Here is a 22393-nt window from a genome sequence, read left to right as displayed (position 1 = left end):
TCCTACGCAAGTCATGCCCTAAAACACCACACTACTGGAGTGGTCTGTTACCCCCCCCCCCCCCCCCCCCCCCCACCCAGAACCATAAGGTGGGAATGAAGCAGTGATTCGGGGTTCATTGCTAATAACGAACCATAATTAAAGCGAAAGTGGCAGATCGAGGAGCGGAGGGTGCGAGGACAAGAAAGGGAGTCGTTCGAGTCGTCATTCGCTATCTCTTTTTTACAAAAGGATATATAGAGCATTTTATTAACACTTTTTTTGACATCAACAAACCTCTCCATTGAACACAGCAAAGAAGCCATTATACCACACTTTTACTTTAACTTTGAGGCACAAAGCAGGAATGGTACCTTTAAATCTTGTTAAAACATCTTTCATATATTTTTTTATGTGCTTAAACATCTTGGCAGACAATCCTCACGTCATATATTGCAACAGTGGAGGGGGGGGGGGGCAGTGAGAGGGGGGGGGGGGGTCGGGACGGACACTTCAACTACAAACACGACACGTTTCGATCGAACCCGAACAAAGACGGGGGGGGGGGGGGAACGCGGGCAGGTGGCCAAGGGACCGCGGAGGGTAGAGGGGAATGAGGATGCCAACAGACGCCCAGGACGGTGGTAAGAGAGAAACAAGGAGAAAACGTAGCCCACAAAATCGTCATCCGGCGAACTGCACTGCCAGCTCGTCAGAGAGGGTCATGTCCAACCCAGCCATTATTTAACTAGTATTTCAAGTTTTTTTTTTGTCTTTCATTTTGTTTTTCATTTGTTTAATTCATCACACGACTCCAAAAAAACACTGACAGTTAGATACACCGGTGTTACATAGATCTTTTGATGGCATGACAGCAGCTGGTACAATGGCGTTATTGCTTTGTACATCAGTGTCGTCATCAGGATTGCCGTTTCCGTGGTGCCCAGGTGGCGAAGCTACGAGGTCGTCAGCTGCTCCTCCTACTAATTCAGCTCTAGATGGTACCTTTGGTTTTTTTTTTGGTTTTTTTTTTTGTTTGTTCTTTTTTTTTTACTCGTGCAAAGTAACTGACACCAGGAACAACTGGAGACAAGGGGATATTCTGGGTATTAGAAAAGAAAAAAAAAACACAACCGTAGATCCATGCATAATATCGTTTGTGGAGGCTGGGATGAAGAATATAAAATAAAATTACTGTCAGCCCTCAGGGGCTCGTTTGCGTGTTTTTGTGTGTGCTTGTTCTGCGGGAACATCTACATGGACAGCGAGTAGAACGGTCAGTTCCAGACTGTGCTTTTGCCCGTTAACAGTTAGTCACTATGGTCTGCCCTTGACAGCACAGGCCCGTTCTACAAGGACTCTACGAGGACTCTACGAGAACTCTACGAGAACTCTACAAGGGCCCTGTGTCCTTCAGCAGACAACTCCCTGAAACGGCATTGTCTGTGAAAAATATGGCCTTTTTAAAATCAATTTTCTCTATTAGATCAAAGACCCAAGTCCACAATAGTCTCACAGAAACATTATATATATATATATATATAGTATGAATTTGTAAAAACACATAATGATTAAGAAATAAATTTGCCCTACTGCATTAAAAATGAAGGAAATTACCTCACTATCGGTGCATTTAAAAAACGCATTAAAAATGGTGATCATCTGCTGAGGTGGTGACTAGGATGGTCAACTACAAACACATTCTTTACAGACTAGGGTACCCGGATCGAGTGGAGTTTTAGGAGCCGATGAGCTACGATCTTATCCTACGGTCATCTACGGGTGAAGAGGCCGGTCCAAGGGGGTGCAGATGTGTCACGATTTTATACAAGATTGCACTCAAAATTAATATATCGATACTCTCTTTTACATTTACAACCTGCCAGTTTGATATGTTATATCTCTTTTGTTTTAAGTTATACATATATATTTTTTTTAAAGTTTAATTTGTGCAAACATACCACGATGGATTTATTTATTGTTTTTTACTTTTGCTGGAGGTCACAGACACTACAAAATGGATCTATAGTGGATGGGTATGTGGCTCTAAGAGAAGTCGTCGTCCTGCCGGTAGCCATAGCCAGCCTGCTCCGGGCTCTCCTGTACGTACTCCTCCTTCTTCTCCCAGCCGCCCGGCCAGCCGCCGTTGAGCTGGGTTGTGGCCCCGTACGTCTTGGCTGGGCCGGCAGCCAGCGAGCTGTAGCCCTGGGTGATGTCGCCCGTCTCCTCAGCCAGCTCGTCCTCGTCGATGAAGCCGCACTTCTCCTCGCTGGTCTGCTCAGGGTCGGCCCACGGCTGCTTCTCGCCGGACGCGAAGATGCCGTAGAAGATGACGCCCCCATAATGCACCAAGGCGGCGATCAGGAACACGTACTGCCACTCCTCTCGGGTCTGCATACATGGGGTGGGGGGGGAATGATTACGTGGCTTTTTTCACAATGAAAAAGCTAGATCTTCTGACAGGAGTCTGTTGTTTTACTCCAGGTATCATTATATTGTGCGTTTACAATGTAAATTTAAAGGCTCAATGGCAAAATCACTCTGTTGACCAGAGGTGAAAAGCTCCGGTCCAGAAAGCACAAATCCAGACCAAGGTTTTGTTTCAACCAAAAACGTGAGTATTCTGTGACTGTGACTGTGATTCCGGTTAGTTGAAACCAAACCTTGGTCTGGATTTTTACTTTCTGGACCTGACCTATCCACCTCTGCTGTGGACCCCGGCCACACACTGTGAACACTGTTCACCTCCTCCTACACATGGGCTTTTCCTCTCTGATTTTTCATTCTCTCGATTAAACTGCTTAAAATGCTTTGTGACAAACAGTAGCTATATTTCATATGAAATAAAATGTGAATTTTATGAAAAGTGAAAAATGGTCTACGAATGACTTATACGTGATGAGTGGCTTTCCTCAGGAATAAGCAGCCGGGTACAGTGGGACCCCCACCTTGTTTTTGGTCATGGCCCCCACTATGAGCGGGCACACCATGCCGGACAGGGTGCCCACCCCATTGGAGATGCCCATGAGGATGCTGGCGTAGCGGGGGGCGATGTCCAGGTGGTTTACATTGAAACCTGCAGTGTGGAAGAACATCATGAGAATGTGCACCAGCCTCACCCCAAAATCCACCAGAAAGGTACGCAGAATGCACCCTGAGCATACCCTAAAATCAACCAAACCCACCAGAAAACTACCCCAACCCACGAGAAACACACCCACAACCCACTCCAAACGACCCCCAAGTCTACCACAAAACCACCCGAAATCCACCCCAAGCCAGCTGCAATTCCACCCCAAATCCACAACAAATCCACCTGAAATGCACCTCAAACCCAATCCAAACCCACTCGAGACCCCAAACCCACCCTGAATCTACAATGGCACTCAGTAAGGTGTAACCTGACCTGTTACTGTTATTATAGCCACAGAGTCGATATGATCTGAAATCAAAATCCATAACCCTGATATATCACAATAAGGGACAATAAAACATCAAGCCCCCATCGCTGTGTCTGGACCTGAACAAGATTTTATTTTTTTTTATCATGTTGAGAGAACATGTCAGTGGTGATCAGATTTCTCTATGTGCCTTAATTATAATATAATTCAGCTGGTCTTAACCTACTAATGTTTAATATAAACTAAGGCTCACTTGGGAATGCTGTAAAATGTTTCTGAAATGGCTTATTCAAAAATTGATGAGGTTTCAAAAATTTATGTACATTATACAATTTTTTAATGGCCTTCAAAAAGACAAGCCCTTACAATGGAATTTATACGACGTACAATATGCACATTTCTTTAAATGACATTTCCCATGACCCAGAATGGGCTAAATGTCCTCTTGATTTGTCAGACATTGTGCAAAAATCGCCGTCTTGCTAACCCTCACTCTTCTCAGTCCTGCAGTTGCCTGTGCGTCAGAGCGGTAGGGATCGTCTCTAAATTATTAACGGCTCTGCAGGAAAGAAGTAAAAAAAAAAAAAAAAAACTATTCTGGTTCAGTTCACCGAGAAAAACAAAGGGCCCAGTGAGCTAGTGTGGGTCGTCAGGTTTAGGAATCCCCAGGGCGTGTGCATGCTATTAGCCACTGGGGAGATGGACCCCAGCCTGCAACATCGCCCCCTAGTGATCCTCACTGACATGACAGCACCAATCAGCAAAAATCAGCAAAGTGACCACTTCTCAACAGAGCTGGATGTGATGAGAAGAACCAGGAATGGAGGCTCACCTGATATAGCGAAGCCACTGAATCCCACGGCAAGGACAAGGAATGAGATTGCCATGCCTTTGCTGTGAGAGTACCCCACCACTAGGAGCAGCGTGGCTTCCATGCCAAAACCTGTGGGAGAGGAGAGCTAGAGGCAGTGAGTCACAGCATAGTGAGTCAGAGCACATCGTAACAAGTCACAGTGAGTCACATCACACCATAAGACCCTCACCAATTAACTCTGGTGCCTAGATCAGCACAGTAACTGGGACTGACCTCCACAATTCATGATCTTGCGCACATTGGTGGTGGACATGATGTTCTTGGCGCGTAGGAAGTCGGCAATCTGGCCACCGATGGGGACGATGATGGTCATGACTAGATGGGGGAGGGCTGACACCATGCCGACCTGTAGAGGGAGATGATCAGTGTCACAGTGCACTGCTCATACTGACAAGAACACAACCATCCAGTGAACCATCCAGTGAACCCTCCAGTGAACACAGAACTGAACATAAAGCATGAGAGAGTATTCAGCTAATCTTACTTATTCATATACTTAAAGTAAAAGGTAGAACATTAAGATGTCAGATTAGATTTTCATCTAGCGCTGAAATGAACTACATTACAGATCTCACTCTACTCCATAATATCAGTGATCTTACTCCAAACCCCAGTGAATCTGGTTTTCATCGACTGTATTTGTACTTATTTTGTTAACATGGTCCAGGACTGAATGCATGGATACCACCAAGAATCACATTTCCCTGGACCATAGCTTTATCCAAGATGCCAATCTAAGACTCATTCTTGTTCTGCTTAACAGAAGACAGTGATGATGCAAGGATGGTGAAGTCTTAGGAAAGATGACTCCTTCAACCTCTAGCCCATTCTTATCACACGACATTTTCCTTTAAGCATTCCATCTACTGACATGGTGGCCACACTGTGGCATCTGTGTCATTCACTGAAACCTTAATTGGACCAATGGGATTGCTTGTGACACTCATCTCATTTTTCAAGGCACTCAGTTCATTCAGAATAAAAGTCCTCCAAAGCGGTAATGCCCAGCTTTGCTTAAAAACCAATATTGCTTAAACGGCCAGCACGCTATGTGGTTATTTTAGGGACTTTTACGCTGGTAATGTGGCAGAGGGCTGAGCTGTAAGGCATGCCAAACCGCCTGCGCTAAGCAAGCCCGCAGAAGCTACTTTCTCCTCAGCGCCGTCCCATGGGGGAGCAGAGGCTGCCCGGGCTGGACGCAGCTGTCAGCGCTTCCCTAATTAAAGTCGGAGGATTAAACAGGAAGACGAGAGGACAGGGGAGCACCGAGTACGACCAGGCAGCCCAGCAGACCGACCCGCCCTTTGTCTCAGAGGAAGCTCTTTACGAATGAGAATTAAGCAATGCGTGGACTCCTTTCTGGTACAGCTTACCCAGAGAGTGTCCTGACTGGAGCAGTGAGACACTGGTCCTTTCACAGAGGAAGAACTGGAGGTGTAGGATTGACTACAACCAGTCTCATGTAGCCAGAAGTGGCAGCAGCTTACCAGCCTAAAATTAACTGCCGGTGACCTGAGCTTCCTGCTGCCCCATTCATAAACAGCAGATAATGCTGCGTCCCATTTACCTCAGAGGCTGGAAGTTGGAGCTGGAAATGACGTCACATCATATCAGTTGAAAACAATTGTCACGTCCCGATTGTGCCGCTCCTCCTGTGTACCATGCCCCTTGTTAACCACGTGTGGAATCCCAACGTTACCAGCTGTTTCTAGTCTTGTCTAATTGAGTTCCTGTATTTAAGTGCTTCCTTGTTATTCTTTCCCCAGTCCTGTCATTAACATTACTGCCTGTTTTTCCTCATGCTCCGTATTGTTTTCCCAATAAATCCCTCGTTCCCTGATCCTGCGGTTCCGTCTCCTACTTCCCCAGTCTGTGCTCCCCGTGTGGTGTGACAACAATGCATTACGCAATATTTTACACATACAAACATTGTTGCAACATGTCCACAGATAGCAGTTGGACAGGACTGTGTGTACTTGCAATTTAATGAGCCATGAATAAGACGTAATGGGCGCAGTCATCTTGAATTCTGAGGTCAGGGTTGCAGGGGTTCCTCTGACTTCAGAAGTCGGAATTCTGACTTCAAGGGGTTTTCCAGTTGAAATTTGAAACTAGCAACTCGGAATTTCCAACTTCTGAGTTCGAATGGAACACAGCATTAGTCTTCCAAACCTTATCCTGAATTCCGCTGAATATCTGCTATTCCCCCCCAAGCAGACAATGTGGCCCCAATGTGGCCTGTAAATGCCTGTAGATGCATCAGGTGACAGGGCAGGCCCCAATGAGCCGACCTGCTCCCACTGTCGCCTCCAGCAATGTCTTCAATAGGCCATTTTATATTCTGTCCCTCTGGCAATTGCTACATGTGCATCACCGCAGTCGGTTCATACAGGCAAACAGACGCCATTAGCATTAGGCTAAAGCAGAGCAGCGGAAATCTGGCTCCAAGGCCGGTTTCTCTGTGCTGCGAAATGCCAGGTTTTTCTCTGCTAGTGCTACTCTCTTTGCGGCCCTGGCTTGCTCTGGAAAATATTGGCATTTCATAGGCGGACAGCAGATCACCCAGTGGGGGTGTTTGGCACCGGGGAGGGTGGTGGTCACCTTGCAGAGGGGGAAGGGAGGACGTTTTGTTGCATGGAGCCATGTGTCTAGACTGAAGGCAGCCATGGGATATAGTTTAGCTTAGGAGATCCAGCATTGCTGAGCTATCAGGCAGTCATCCATCCCCATGGTGAGGGACTGCCAGGCTCCCCTCTTCAAACACTCTGCATGCTACCAGCTTACAGCTAACACTCAGGAAGTGGGACTTTCCTCCCAGACACACTGCAGGCTAATAGCACAGGTTAGCAGTATGCTACGGGAATTTCTCTCTGAAACATCCAGTAGTGGTGTGCTAACAGGGCCTCCCTCTGAATAACAGGCTAATAGCACAAGCCTAGCAGTACGTTACTTAAATTTCTCTCTCAAACATTCTATGGGCTAACAGACCAAAGCTAACAGTGTATTACCAGAGATTCCCTTTAAATAACATTGCAAGGCTAATAGCACAAGGCTAGCAGTACGTCACTTAAATTTCTCTCAAGCATGCTATAGGTTAACAGGGCAAAGCTAACGGTGTTTTAGCAGTGATTCCCTCTAAATAACACTGAAGACTAATAGCGCAAGGCTAGCAGCTGAAATTTCTCTCTGAAACATAATATAGGCTAAAAGGGCAAGGCTATAATGGTGTGTTGACAGGGCATCCGTCCTAATAACACTGCAGGCTAAAGGCCAATTCATATTTCACTTTTCCACGTGTGCTTTCAGTTTCGGATGGGGGTAAGTGACGTAAATTTCATCATCAGGGGTTGGCTGTGGGTGGCCGCAGTCGGTGCACGTCTGCCCAGATTGTTATGTCTAATGCAAACGAGATGCAACCATGCACATCAACCACATGTGCAAGATAATTTGTTAGGTATTTTCACTGGCAGCACCAACTTTCACAGAGGTCAACGATGAAAGAGTAGAGGAAGAATAGCAGTTGTTGCTGTTATTGTAGTTATGGGGTGATTCTCAATACCAAGAACGCAAAAGGTCAAACTTGTGGTCTTCGGCAATAGAAGATGACAGAGAACAGGTACACAAGAACATAAGTATGGTCTAATGCAGGGCTATTCAATTCAGGCCCTCGATTCCAAATCCAGGCCGTGTTTTCAGTTCTCCCAGGTAGTTAGTTTAATAATTACTGATTCTGATTGGTCAGAGGCTTCACACCTGGCTAACAGGTGAAGGAAGGCTGGAAAATCAGCAGGGCTCGGACCTCGAGGACCGTGAGTTGAATAACCCTGGTCTAGTGCGTATTTTGAGAAACACCTGTGATGAGCAGCTGCATGAGGAAGATTGGAGGCACCCACACGTCTAATTTCTCATACCGTCCGGACATTATGGCGAGGTATACAGTAAAAAGGCAACACCATTCCGGCAGCGATAAAATTAATTAATTAAATATTAGCGATAAAATTCACTGAGTGAGGGGGTCCAGGCTAATATTTTCATAAGGATTTCAACATGATATGCCTTATTACCGTAATACAGCCCAAGCCTTCACTAACAACTTTAAAACTGTTTGTATAAGTTTACCCGTTTCACTACAGTGCTTGTATTTGTGTTTGTTGCAATACATCTGCCCTCTCCTAGTCTGGTGGGATATCAGTGCTGTATGCACGCACCAACCGTGACCATCCAATACGCAGCCAAACGTAGCATGAACACAAGCTGCCATGCAGGTGACTGTAACCAGCCTAAAAGCAGGAGAAAGCGAACACGGAAAAGTGAAAAGGTGTAGCATCCCTTCCTGACACAGACAGAGCAGGCCAAATGGCTAACAGCTAACAACGTGGGCCTTTTTTTGCGTTTTATTGAGCTGTTCTGAAGCCTAGCGATTACCAGGGGGTTACCTTGCTGATCTCGAACCCAAACACCTCCTCAAAGTAGGCCGGCTGGCTGATGAGCAGCAGGTAGAAGGTCCAGCTCCTGCAGAAGTTGGCCACGATGATTGCATAGACGGGCATGGATGTGAAGAACTTCCTCCAGGGAGTCTTGTATTTCTGGAAAAGCGGCAGGGCAGATGGAGGCTTGTGTGAGGTCATGAACTCTCCACTATAATTTAATTATGGAAAGCTGCACATTAAACTAAAAGGCAGGCCTTTAATAGATATGAACAAAGGCCTATGTTTCCCTATATGCATAGACAGAAACAGCCCATAATTGTCAATATAATATGTTCCATGATGTAAGCTTGCGGCAGAGAGAGGGAACAGGATGACAGGGAATAACAAGAGAATAACACTCCTGAAATGGGAGTGGGGGGCTTACATCAGCAGGTCCAAGCAGCTTAGCACTCTCCCCGATGCTCTCCTCTATGTATTTACGTTCCTCGTCTGTGATGGTGGGGTGTATGGCCGGACTCTCGTATGATACGAATACCCAGAACATGTACCAGACGATTCCAAAGCTCCCTGCACACAGATAAGCGTGAGAAAGATTAATAAATCAAATGCACCTGTTTTTATACATTTTTATTTCACATGCAACTATGCAAACACAAACTCTGCCTAACAAAAAACCTAGATAGATCTAAAAGTTTAAGAGATCTTGCTCTTTGATGACATTAAAGAATTACACAAATTTGCTATCAGCCTGCTTTGCTGGACATCAGTATGGCTGCATCATCCAGAGGGACAAGCAGCGGTCCCACCTTTCTCACGGCCCCTTTGCTCTGCTGACGTCGGGTAGGAGGTTCTGCAGCCTCAGAACCAGGACTTTGACTTAAATAATTCCCTTCTGAGATCAACAAAGTATCTTATCTTATCTTATCTTATCTTATCTTGTCGTGGTGACAATGTCATGCAGGGGTAAATCATTTGGTGGAGATTACCATACAATGCAGATCAACACAATGTCGCAACGACCAGTGACTTTTAGTTTTATCTGCATCATCTCTCAGAAAAGTACCCCTGACCTAAACCTAGTTCAGGCTGGGACGACCGCACTGAAGCAGGCTTTCACATTTAAGCCCCACATGGGACCACTTTCATCCCTGACCGAGCAGCTTAGGCCTCCTAAGCTTGGGACCGTAAAGGACCGACTGAGCCAGCAGAAGACCCTATCATAACACCACCCCCTCCACCATCTGCTGGGCTGTCCCACGCCAGCTTCCCTGCAGACATACCGTACAGATAGAACACTGAGGACCATCCTGAGTATTGCACTAGAATCCCTGCTAGAGGCATGGCGATCACAGCACCAGCGTAGGAACCTGCAGGACGCAGAGGAGAAGCGGGTTAGAACACTGCAGGCATGTTCTCTCATCTCACTTCACACCTCAAAACATCGTATTAACATTATAAGTCATATTTATACGATTAAAGCAAATATCTGGAAGGTTAACAAGTAAAATTCCAGCACAATGTACTCAGACTTGAAGGTCAGGTCACATCCATTTGCCTCACAAAGGACACCATTCCTATCAGTCTCTGCCCTCTGACAGGACAGTCACAGGAGTCAAAGGCACAGGAGTCTTCCCCCCCCCCCCCCCCCCCCCGAGAGTAATTAGTCTGTTAACAACAGGCACTCTGCCCTTTAGTCAGCTGTGATCCTGCAACCCTTCCTGTCATCACCCTGCTTACTTACATTCACTAGTCATCCGTGCTGCATCTGATTGTAGGTAGACAGTGTGTAAAGCATGTGTAAAACGTAATGTGTACATATTACTTAATTGTCTGTAGTTGTCTTGCGTGTTATATGTGATACTGGAGCTCATTCAGCATGACAGACTTCTTGGCCAATAAAGATCTTTCCGGTTCTGAGTCTTCAGCATGAATTTAGGTTTCTTTCTTTCTGATATGGTACAGTGTTTGGGTTGTTTTATGTACATCTGCCAAGGCATCTGGAGATGAGCAGATACTGATGAACTGGCTCAAAAGCTCAGATCTTCACTACCTACCAAAAAAAGCAGTGTCCACCAACTTATATGTGTGAGTTCAAAATGGCTTCTGCATAATTATTATTGCCTGTTATGAGGCTTACCTGTTGATTAACATGGTAATTGTGAATTATAGAGCCAACAGCAGTATGAATCAGCCAGACTGTGTCTGAAGTCAGTTTGACAAGGACCCTGACCCTGAGGGACAACCGTTGCCGATAGTTACCACAGAAGGATGTTGTTGCCAGGCGACTTCTCTCCAGGGGAGGGGCCCATTTGCTCCAGATACCATGGCAGGCTGGGTAGGTCACCCCCTGGAAGAAGACAATGTGCCCAAAGTGTAACTTGTCACAGCTGCAGGAACACTAAGCTGTGACTCCCAGTGACAGCAATTGAGCCACAAGGAGAAACATTCTCCATCATCACAATACACCATTCCTGTGTGGCTGTTCCCATGCCAGAAATCCAATGAGGTCTCCAACAATAATCTACAATTACCAAACAAAAGCAGTTGCGACATCTTTCCATGTCACTAAAGATGCTCAAAAATGTTTGACTGATTTCCACTTGACTTACAGTCTAAACCACGAATAAACTGACAAAAGTCTTCTACTTGTCAAAACATAAGTTACAAGACATTGCTGTAATCAAATATATTCAATCCAATTCAATTCAATTCATTTTTATATAGCACCTTTCACAACAGAGTCACCCCAAAGCGCTTTACATTCCTGCATACAGAATTATACAGAATAATTCGAAAATGGGGAAGAGGGAAGACAAAGAAATTAAAGAAGGAAAGCCAGAAGACAATGGAGGAGAGGAACCAAAAACTACCAAGTAGGAAGAGAAAAACCTCTGGGGGCCCAAGGTCAACCGGCTGCCCCCCCTAACAATATAGACAAAGAAGGAGTGCTAGCCATATGAAAAATAACATGAATTTGAACATTTAAAAAACATGTGAGTTAGGCTCACTGAAACGCCAAGCCCACAGTCACAAATTAATTTTGGGCGGGTCTGGCAAATTTCAGGGGGGGTTAAACTCATCTTACAACCTGGCTACATGTTTGGTTGCGGGCAAACAATTTTTTATTTATTTTTTTTTTGGGTTGGGGGGGGGCATTTTTACTCCATGGCTATGTGCCAGTGAGACAGACTATGAGTAAGCAACTGGGACATGGATACCTACAATACTACGGTATTAAGGCTTGTATAGCACATATTACCAATTTAAGGGTTTCTGCATAATACATGAGGCATACTATAGTATTTATAGATTTGTGATCCAGGCTGGATTTTGTATCTGTTATATAAATGGCTGAGGGCTAAAAGTGTCAGGTTTTTTAGAAGAACTGGTAATTTTAAGTGTAATGTTATGTTCGGTGTCTACAATGATCACCCTGATGCACAGAAGATGTGAGTGTAGTTCCGTTTTTTGTCACAATGAAGCATGTAAGGTTCTTCTAAGAGCAAAAACATCAGTACTGCTGTTCAGATTAATGGGGTAGGACAACCCTGCAAGCAAACTCAAGCCAATGAGAAATTATTACATTAAGTTTTCATTAGCGACTATTGGGCACTAAACCGGCTATTGGTGGAGGCAAATTGCTAGGGTGTGCCATGTGGGCTGGGGTTTGGCCCGTGCTGACTGGTGATGCTCCACTGCAATCTCCCATGTGGAATTACAGTGCTGGGCAGTAGGAACGGGGGGGCTGAGCTTCTACAAAGGTCACATGACCCACTGGGAGGGGCCTGTCATCGAGGGGATGCTTGGCTCTCGCTACCTCCCAGCATCCCATCCTTTGTTGAAGCTAAGTGAATGGGGGGGGGGCATGCGACTGGATTTTTTCCTGCTGGAGGCCACAGAAAAGCTTTTCTACTACAGGGTTTACAGGGTCCACAAAGACCACGGCTACATCACATTAATGTCTGCAGCAACTGTCGTATGAAGCACTAAAATAGTGTCAGGCACAATTAAATTTCTCTATTACACGTCTTCCAACTTCTCCTGAAGCTATTACAGCAGTAATACATGGAGTCATTTTTCCCCGCTCTGCTAGCTAGTGTCTCAGACTTTAATTAAAACCTTGATGACATTAAACATTTACCAAGTGGCTGCGAAGAATCGTGAGATTAATAAGCATCAGGGAGCCAGTCCACTGTGATTGATGGTGGCCAGTGTACTATGATGGATGCAATCACAGCCAGGGCCTGACAAAGGAACTGTTCACGACAGGCAATGCCAAACGAAGCTGAAGCTACAGGAATGAACCAATGAGCCAGTCATTCCAGACTGAGACCAGAAAACAACCACAACCAGCCCGCGATCCAGTCATTCAACACCAGGACCAAATAACAACCAGGACAAGTCACTGATCTAGTCATTCAACACCAGGACCAAATAACAACCAGGACAAGTCACTGATCCAGTCATTCCACACTGGGATCAGACAATAACTAGGACCAGTCACTGATTCGGTCATTATACACTGGGATCATATAAGAACCAGGACCAACCAATGATCTGATCATTCAACACCGGAATCAAACAACAATCATGACCTGTCAATGATCTGGACCAGACAACAACAGGTACTAGACAACAGCCAGAATCAGCCAATGATCAGGTTATTTAACACCCAGACCAGACAACAACCAGAACCAGCCAATGACTTGGTCATTCACTACCATGGCCAGACAAAGACCAATTCATTTAACATAATGGGCAGCCAAAGACCATTTCATTCAACACCAAAAGTAGCCACCCAGCCATTTATTCAAGACCAGTTTGTAAAATGTTTAGGACTAACCAAGGACCAGTTCATTGTACGTCAAGATGAGTCAAAGACCATTTCATACTAACACCCAGGGCAGCCAATGACAATTTCATACAACACCTACAGCAGTCATTGGCCTCTTCATGCAACATTAGAACTGACATCATCACCAACAGTCTATGAACAGGCTATACAAATCGTAACCTGACTATGGCCAGGGTATATAATATCAAAGCCAGATGAAAATAAGTTCAACATTACCAAATATGGTCAACCGTCGATTTATAAAAATTAAGAATCAATCAAGTGGCATCCTGTCTGGGGTCTACCTCTTACTCTGTGGTACTTGGAACAGTCTCCGAACCCCTCCCCCTACAACCCTGACAAGGATAAGCAGATGAATGGATGGATAGATCACTCCACAAGCAGATTAAATGAATCACATTCACCCAAAAACCAGTGTGCATCAAATATTAGCCAGCTAATAAGCAATTAGACCAAAGAGTAGAACTTCACAAGCGTTTCATGAGAAACAAAATGAACAGAGGTACAGACTGTGGTGTCTGTCATTTTCCAGTTTATAATAAAAATGTTTAGCTTTCCTACTGTATAGTCATTCGTTTTAATTATGTTAAGTGCTCACCCTTTCATAAGCCAAATGTGAAAAGGAAACTAGAAGAAATCAGATGAAATGAAGAAATAATCTCTGTACACAAGTTTCACCCATCGCAACATAATGGTTTCCATTGCTGAATTAAAGAGGAAGCAATGGTGAAGCAAGAATCATGAGGAAATAAAACAGAAATGAAAGATTCTGCAGTCACACCAAGTTATCAGAGACACCCTCTGCAATCACCTGGAAGTGATATTTCGGATTGTGTAAAAAATGTGTACGGTGTACCGTCCAATCAATGTGCAGGCAGGCAAACGATCGATAAAAGCCTCGAAAACATCGACCAGATCATAAGAATATCTGACATATTAGGCTGCCCTTGCAACTGGCGTTACAGTGTGAGAAATCCGTCAATCTCTTCAAAGTAGGCGGCTTATTCGAAGACTCTGACAGGTCGCGCAACGAGGGATGGATCACCTGGTTAGACTTGCTCACAGCCTGTTCGTTACCTCTATTTTTTACGTGTATTTTGATTTCTTTCGTTTCTTAATCACTATCTTTACAACAAATACCCAACTATTTACCATGACGAACGAGCGTTACGTGTGCAGCAGTGATTCAGGACAGTATATCTGGGAAATGTAAGCTCCATTCGGCTCGGTCCTGTAATGTCAGATTTTCTTGCCAGTCATGAAACCGATATACACCAGCCAAGAACAAGGGTGACCATGCCGCCCTACCTCCACGAGTCCCTGCAGTATCCTCACGAACATGACGCATCCGTAGTGAACTCGGGCAGCGGATGGGATGAGCATGTTGAGAGTTGAGGTGAGGAATATAGCTGCACCGAAAACCCTGGAATTACAAAGAATATACGTGGGTGACGTCCAGCACTGAATTACTGGTGCAATTACATTATAATACTAATTTTCGTTATCCTATTTATAATAACACTAGGCCTATTACCAATTAATAGTATATACCGAATAATTTCTAGAATAAATGACTTCCTGTCATACAATGAAACAACCATAAATCCCATCCAATGTACTTCCTAACAGTCGTTTATGAATACAGCAAAGGTAGACTCGTTTTTGCTTTAATAGACTGTTTTTTCGTTGCATTTTGCGAAAATTAATCAAACATTGCCAGTCCAAGTATTTTATAATAAATATACATTGGTTAGATTTCATTGCAACAATCCGTTAGCTTGAAAATGTAAATATGTGTAAGCATTTCTTGTTATGGAATTCAACTCCTTCTAAATTTTTCCCCAAATTTCTATCAGTTAAAATAATGGTACATTTTCCTGAGAATTTCCTTTAATTTTTCGGCACGAATAAATGCTTCGTTGACACGGTTTGAATTTACTGCATAACACCTAGTAAGGTTACAGGAATATGGAAGAAACGAATACCACCAATCATTTGATTACATATTCTGCGGAATGGCTGGAATGTTAAATACACCTGTGGGTCATTTCTTTGCATAACATATTAATTATTCATATTTCGAAAGTAGAGCCAATAAATCGTTATACAGGAGTCATATGGTATGAAATTAATTTTGAAAAGAAAGCAAGTGAATGAAAACGGCATACAAAACATTATTTCATATTATATTATTATAGTCTCAAAAAGGGATAAGCAGGGGCCTCAAAAGCATTTTGAATGTGGGGGGGGGACACATTGGCATAAAACTAATATTTTATGTTAAATGTGGGGGGGTCCAAACGAATAATTATGAAATGTGAGGGGACACGTCCCCCTAAGATTTAATAGCGGCGACGCCCATGGATATAAGCATATTAATGACGATTTTTTAATTTAAAATTAAATATAATAAAGTCACTAAAGTACCATAAAAATGAGACCAACAATTAAATGCATCTATCTTAAAATTTAACGAGAAACGCTCCTGTTTATTTAAAGGTGTGAACGGAGTCGTCGGACAAATCGGAGCGGAGTCCGCTTTACGTTTCTCTCCCCGGTGTGAACACAATCCTCAGGGCCGCGGCGCACCGTGACCCGGCTTCAGCAGAGCAAGGCGGAACGACTGTAATCCGACTAGGCGATTACCTCATCTGTCAGGGGACACATCCCCTTAGATATACACAGTGCGTTTCACCACACGTAAAGAATAACAATAGTGATTGCTTCAACTATCCGTATTACATTAATTTACATATAATTTAAACCGCACCCGCGTCCGTCAAAATATAAAATATTCATGCACTAAACGTCGTACTCAGTAGGTTAGATGTCTGAATTTTTATGGTGTAGCAAAACGTTTTTTGGATATTGATAGCCCTTTTGATAGGAACTCCCCGATTCAGCAACCTTCCACGAACATACTTTTACTCGCATAATACTGGTTGGAGGTCTGATGCGCATGACTGGTTTACTGAAATATTCATCATCCGCCTATGTACACGTGATCATGGAAGTGAACATGGCTGGACGCCACACCCCTGAATAAAAGGGATTAGAGGCGGTCCCCCCCTGGGATCTCATTAACAGGTGAAAGAAAGCGCCACCGGCCAGAAAATATTCTCAGCTCGGCGAGGGTCAGTTATTTTTTTTCCTTTCTATTACCAAACGCCAGTCAGTCACCATTTCATACGAATAATCTTTCACACATTTAGCCTGTTTTTCGTCTTTAAATAATCATGACAATTTATTCAATACTGACTTCTTAACGAATATAGACAAATACATGTATATGTTCATCATTTGTTCTAAAACAGCATGCATATTCGATGGGATTGTATAGTTAGTCTGCATGAAAATGTTCGTTGAAAATGTAAAACAGCTGCATTTCATTGGGCCATATGTATCCCTTTTATTAGGTCTTTTCACGTGATGTGCTGCTGAACTATGGTGATTTAACTCGGGTTATTATTTCGTATTTTCCTTTAAAAATGCTATGGTGTGGAATAAGTAAATCTGCATAATACATTAGACTACATTAATAATACCACGATGCATGAACAGGTCGGCATTACAGGCAAACACACATGATTGATGACAAATTTACCTGTTGGCTGCCAGTCGTGAGGATATGTACCCTCCTGGGATCTGCGTGACGATGTAGCCCCAGAAAAACGAACCGTGGATCATCCCCACTGTCTCCGGGTCCCAGTTAAACTTGGCTTTCTTCAAGAGGCACACAAACATCGGTTATTGATTTCTATTGACTTTTCCAAGAACGCATACGAAATCGTGCGTAGGCCTACGTTACCCAGCTAAAATATAAAATTCGCATCGTGGTTTATATATTGGTATTTTGATTCAATGCGCAACTATTCTTTCTTATAGAAAAAAAATCAAGATTCATGTTTACCATTCTTGAATAATTCTCATCATTTTGATCTTTTTTTTCGATATGGGGAAATGCTTTTTAACTTATGTAGCCTAGTTACGATATAGTCTATAGCTCTAAGAATTGGAATTTCCTTCAAAAAAAGACGAAAGGAAATCGGGTAGACCATGGTCATCAAATGACAAATACAAAAGCACTTTTAAAACAGCGACATTCTAAAAATGAAACACATGGGGCAGATGTAATTAAATATTTATGAACAGGGCGGAATTTAATTTTCTTTTACGGGGCACGCGTAGAACGGGGCTGTCTATATTATAAAATTAACATCTTCAGCTCCGATTTATCAGATTTTAATATCGAACTCATTTTTTAAAAATGACTTCATCGTGCCTAATAGATTTATCAGATAATTTTGGACCAAAATGTAATAAATTATCCTCCGTAAGAATGTATTTGTCTATTGATTGTAAATAAACTGTAAATTATAAAATAAAGGCTAGAAATTATGTTAAACCGCGTGACTATATTTTTCCCATAATTTTAGAGTCCATATCGCGGTTATATGTCACGTGTTCTCAAGGGCATCAGTAGGCCTAAAGGCAAGCCCTACAGTTCGGGATCACCTGGCAGTACAAATCAGGTGGTAGCGATGTACACTGAACACTGAAGGGAATTATAAGTACTTCAAAAAAATGATGCTCCGTTACTCTGTGCTTCGCAATGCACTCAAGATCACAAACGTAACGGGTTGTAGTTACATGGGAGCATAAGGGACCGGGCAGAGGGAGGAGCACCGCCATGATATTTAAAGGTATCCGAAGGGGTCCGCACCTCTTTGATGATGATCTTGCCGCCTTGGTGGTATGTGCTGTTGTTAACCATGCTCACGATGGCCACGCCCAGGTTGCAGCGAATGCCGAAGGAGATGCAGAAGCCCAGGCCGCTCATGATGGCTATGATGTACCGACGGGGCAGCCCGAAACACGTGCAGTCAAATATCGGCGGCTTCTTCTCTTTGGTTTCTGAGGGTCGCCCATCTTCCGTCAGCTCGATCACCTCCCCAGTTTTCTGTCGCTTTTCCAGCACCCTGGGCCAGCCAAATGAGCATTGGTGTCCTTTCGTTTCCCACACATCTGTCACCCAACGCCGTTTACTTCTACGTGACTCGATGGTATAAACTGTACATCTAAGCTGCGCATTTTTAAAATAAAAGCCTTCATACACAGAGAAAAGCGCATTTTAACCTATCACAGTTAAGAACTTTCGACGTTCGATGATTTGACAAAAAAGAACAGGCAATTGTACAGATTTATTTGAAATTAATTTTAATATGAATCATATTTTCGTTAAATCGTTCTAAACAAATGTGTTATTTAACGCATTATGCAAGGCTGGGAAATAGCTATGTTACGTAATACGACGTGACCTTGAAACATGAATTATACCTGCCTGGACTTCTGTGCAAACGGATGCAACAAGCTTCTATTAAGCTGCAGCGAAACCAACGAATCAAATACTGATAGCATGTTTGATATAAAATCGGATATTTTCATAGTTAGACGGTCAGGCCAGCGACGGAGTGAAAAAACAGTTTATAGCGCCTCATGGGTGACAGTGTCACGAAATGACATTGGACAGTGACATTCCGGGACCCTGCCTTGCATCGCCCACGACAAATTTCAATTCCAGGCCAAAACGTGACAATTATTCCCAGCACCGAACCAATGGAGATTCCTTTGGATACCGCATTGCAGCAATCCGCTCGGCTTTGTCTTCATTTAGATTCACTGCTACTTTTTACATTGACACGAGCATCCCCCTAATGCAAACGATGCTCTAAAGCAGCCAAAGACCCTGGCACTCAACTTTAAAATGCATCTGAAAGGAAAATATATAAATGCATTCTCGAATTGTCTTGTTAATAAATTACCATTTACCAATCAAAGTCCTCGGTAGCCTATTTAGTATATTGCGAAGTGAGGAAAAAAAAGATTTAGGCAAATAAACACATAAATGTATTTGAATGAAAATGTTATTGTAATTATCAAATGCATAATTATATTGAGATGTTAAATATATATTATAATTTCATCTCTATATATAGGCAATATTTGGACCTTCTGTAAGCCAGTTTTAATTTTAACTTGCATTTTTATGGCATTATTATTATACTTTTATACTGGCATACAATATGGGTATATGGTTTATTTATATAAAATTTATTTTGGCTTTTTTATCTGTAGGTTTTCGATGAAATGCATTATTTCTTAATAGGACACACGGTGATTCAAATTTAGAACAACTATTCATAAACATATAACATTTATATATTCGATTTTATTCTTATCAATATAGTAAACGATACATTAAATATTTAATTATAACGAAAAAATGATGTAGACCTACAGCAATATTTAAGTATACATGCTATCAAAAAAGAGAACACGTTGATTCTAATGCAGGGCAATGCCAAGACAGATAGGGTCAATGGAGTCGACCGAAAATGCCGGTATAGCCATTTCGTATAATTCACAGTCCAAAACGTTACGGGTTATTTATGTAAGACAATCTCAGATACACATCTGATGGCAATTATTAGAAGTAAAATGTTCCTGAAACAAGACCAACACTGAGTGTCAACGCCAGCGAAGGAACAGGGCTTTGCAGGTGTCTCACAATACATCCAGAAAGCGCAGCAAAAATGCCGGCATGTTAAATAAAGGGAAGATCCCCCAGGAACGAACTGTGACATTTGATATCAAATTAAATCGATTGGTTTTCATGCAGGTCAGGGAATAATACAGGAGATATTTTTGCATCAGATGTGCGTATTTATTCATTAATTATTTACGGCGCCCACTTCTGCTTTGCTAAAGAAAGCGGTAATCCAGGGAAATCTCCAATGGACGGGTATTATTTTATCTTCTCAACTGTCCATTGCAAAGAGCAACGTACAGGTACACATTTCGATCAGTTTACACACTTCTTTACCATTGTTTTACACCAAATAATGCAAGCGATGCGCCTAGAAGAGGCGTGTCTGAAACCACATCGCATACTAATGATATTACAATATAATATTTCTGATTCACAATATGTAACAGTCAATCATGAAAAGGGAGAGGACATAAAATTCCCCAGGCCTTCATTTTTAGTTTTATTAGCATTTTCTCCCTTCTGCTTTTCTGCCTTTCAGGGGGGAAGAAAATCATTCATAAATTCGTACCTGTGCAACTGCCCCAGCGTCTTGCCCGCGAAATTCTTTAGCCCTTCTTTGCCGGGGGCGAAAACTCGCTCCTTTACGGTATCCATCGCCAAATTTTATGCTCCGCTCGTTTTGCAACAAAGTTAAAGTATCATATTACAGTGCAAGATGACCGAGCATAGTAGTGAGATACAAAAAGGAAAAGGCGTGATTATCTTCTTTGTAAGGAGATCAAGACTCGACCAGATATCCCAAGAATATGCTGTACGGACGATGAAAAAACGCCTACATATGCGAGCAATCAAATGTGGTTTGACTCCATATTCAGGATAGTAAAGTCCCCCCTCACCTCACGCACAATGAGACCATACTGTAACATGGTGTTGGGGTTTAACCGACTGTTTCTGTATGCAAAACCGGATGGAAAAAATCCTTGCCACGTTCTTGAAACAAAGTTTGCAAAAAAGAAGATTTGCTGTTTAAAGGGAAACAAGGAGGAGTAAAAAAAGAGAAAGAAATTAAACTAATATATATATATTATTTCCTAAGGGCTACGCCTTACGACCTCTACGACCGCGGGATTATATGCCCCGTTCCCAGTGCCACTGCAGCCCGATCAGCACCAAGGACAGCGCGTAGTCGCGTGCAGCCCAGCCGGTCCCCGGTCGGTCCCCGTCGGCGCCGCAGTCTCAGTGCACGGCCAGCGCGGCTCCTCACTCTCCCAGCCCTCACTCGATTCATTAAGGGAGGGGCGAGGGGGACCTGGGAGATGAGGACGCTCCTCACTTTTATTTCTCCTTTCAAGTCAGTCGACGTTAAATAATTTTGCTGCAGAATGTTACATAGCCTACTGATTTCTATCTGTTCCTGTTCAATGATCTCGTTTTTCTTAAAGCGTGGCACGTTATCTTTATATCTTTATTCTTTCCTGTGTATCAGCGCTATATCAAAGCGTCCGGGCAAACCTCTAGGGGGGCGGTACTATGGAAACCAGATGAGAATCGGTGCCAAGGCTTCCCGTGTTTGCGGAGACGGAGGCGCCAGTGCAGGAGCCGTTCACCATCAGCATCATTCCTCCTTTCGGTCTTTCTCACCTTCATCCATAAGTTAACTAACGCAAAAGCCGAGCCGTTTCATCACAACACGCCTGCGTCCGCCATGCACATCCGTGCGCTTTAAACGGGCGCACATGTATTCGGTAATGGGCAGAAATTAAAAAAAAAAAAAAAAAAAAGTTTTAATTTTCAGAATAAGAAAAAATAACGATTAGTTATTTTTCTGGTATTCCACGTTAATGCATTAGGCTACTTTATTATAACTATTAGAATTTGAGAAATATAACATTCATACAGGATATTAAAAGCCATTGCGAATACGTTTGTTGTATGCAAATTGTGTGCAACAGTAATCATTTGGTTAATTTGGTAGGTTTAAGACAAAGGCTATTCCAGAGGTGTGATCAAGTTCGGGGACGGCGGCACCTTCAGAGTTGTGCAACGCTGCCACCCAGCGTCCGGGATTTCACTGTCACCATTAACACCATGCATTTCATTGCATCTATAGGTCTAGTTAATAGTGGAAAAAGAGGGATGTTACTGCCATTGTTTCGATGCGACCCGACATATAAATGAACGGTTTCTGAAATCTACGCAACTATTTTTTCTAACTTTCTACAATATACGCCTTTAACAAGCCGGGAGTGGAGCGCTCGCACTAATATCGTATGTTGTCTTGTAACCGATCAGGAGAGACACAGG

The 22393-nt window shown here is 43.2% G+C and overlaps 1 protein-coding gene across 1 annotated transcript; it reads right to left on the bottom strand.

Moving 5' to 3' along the window:
- Positions 1–207: 207 nt before the first annotated feature.
- slc17a6a (solute carrier family 17 member 6a) lies at positions 208–21621 on the bottom strand. The gene is made up of 12 exons (XM_023797826.2): positions 20658–21621; positions 18263–18518; positions 17144–17262; positions 14848–14962; positions 10944–11031; positions 9965–10051; positions 9109–9251; positions 8691–8840; positions 4468–4600; positions 4213–4323; positions 2928–3055; positions 208–2370 (listed from the first exon to the last, which is right to left on the bottom strand). Exons 1-12 carry the CDS (start codon positions 20741–20743, stop codon positions 2026–2028), a joined length of 1761 nt encoding a protein of 586 aa, XP_023653594.1. The 5' UTR covers positions 20744–21621; the 3' UTR covers positions 208–2025.
- Positions 21622–22393: the final 772 nt, after the last annotated feature.

The sequence above is a fragment of the Paramormyrops kingsleyae genome, chromosome 13 (genome assembly GCF_048594095.1).
Source record: "Paramormyrops kingsleyae isolate MSU_618 chromosome 13, PKINGS_0.4, whole genome shotgun sequence".
In the NCBI taxonomy this organism is placed as follows: domain Eukaryota; kingdom Metazoa; phylum Chordata; class Actinopteri; order Osteoglossiformes; family Mormyridae; genus Paramormyrops; species Paramormyrops kingsleyae.
Note: the sequence above shows the minus strand (reverse complement) of the source record. Positions and strands in the feature narration are given on the sequence as shown.

What these genes read in the sequence shown, in the direction of transcription:
- slc17a6a (XM_023797826.2), bottom strand. Translation starts at nt 20,743, where the DNA reads ATGGATACCGTAAAGGAGCGAGTTTTCGCCCCCGGCAAAGAAGGGCTA. An exon ending in AGCTGCTTGGACCTGCTGAT is followed by an intron (nt 8,841 to 9,108) that starts GTAAGCCCCCCA and finishes CCGCTTTTCCAG; the next exon opens with AAATACAAGACTCCCTGGAG. An exon ending in TTGGGTTCGAGATCAGCAAG is followed by an intron (nt 4,601 to 8,690) that starts GTAACCCCCTGG and finishes CTCCCTCTACAG; the next exon opens with GTCGGCATGGTGTCAGCCCT.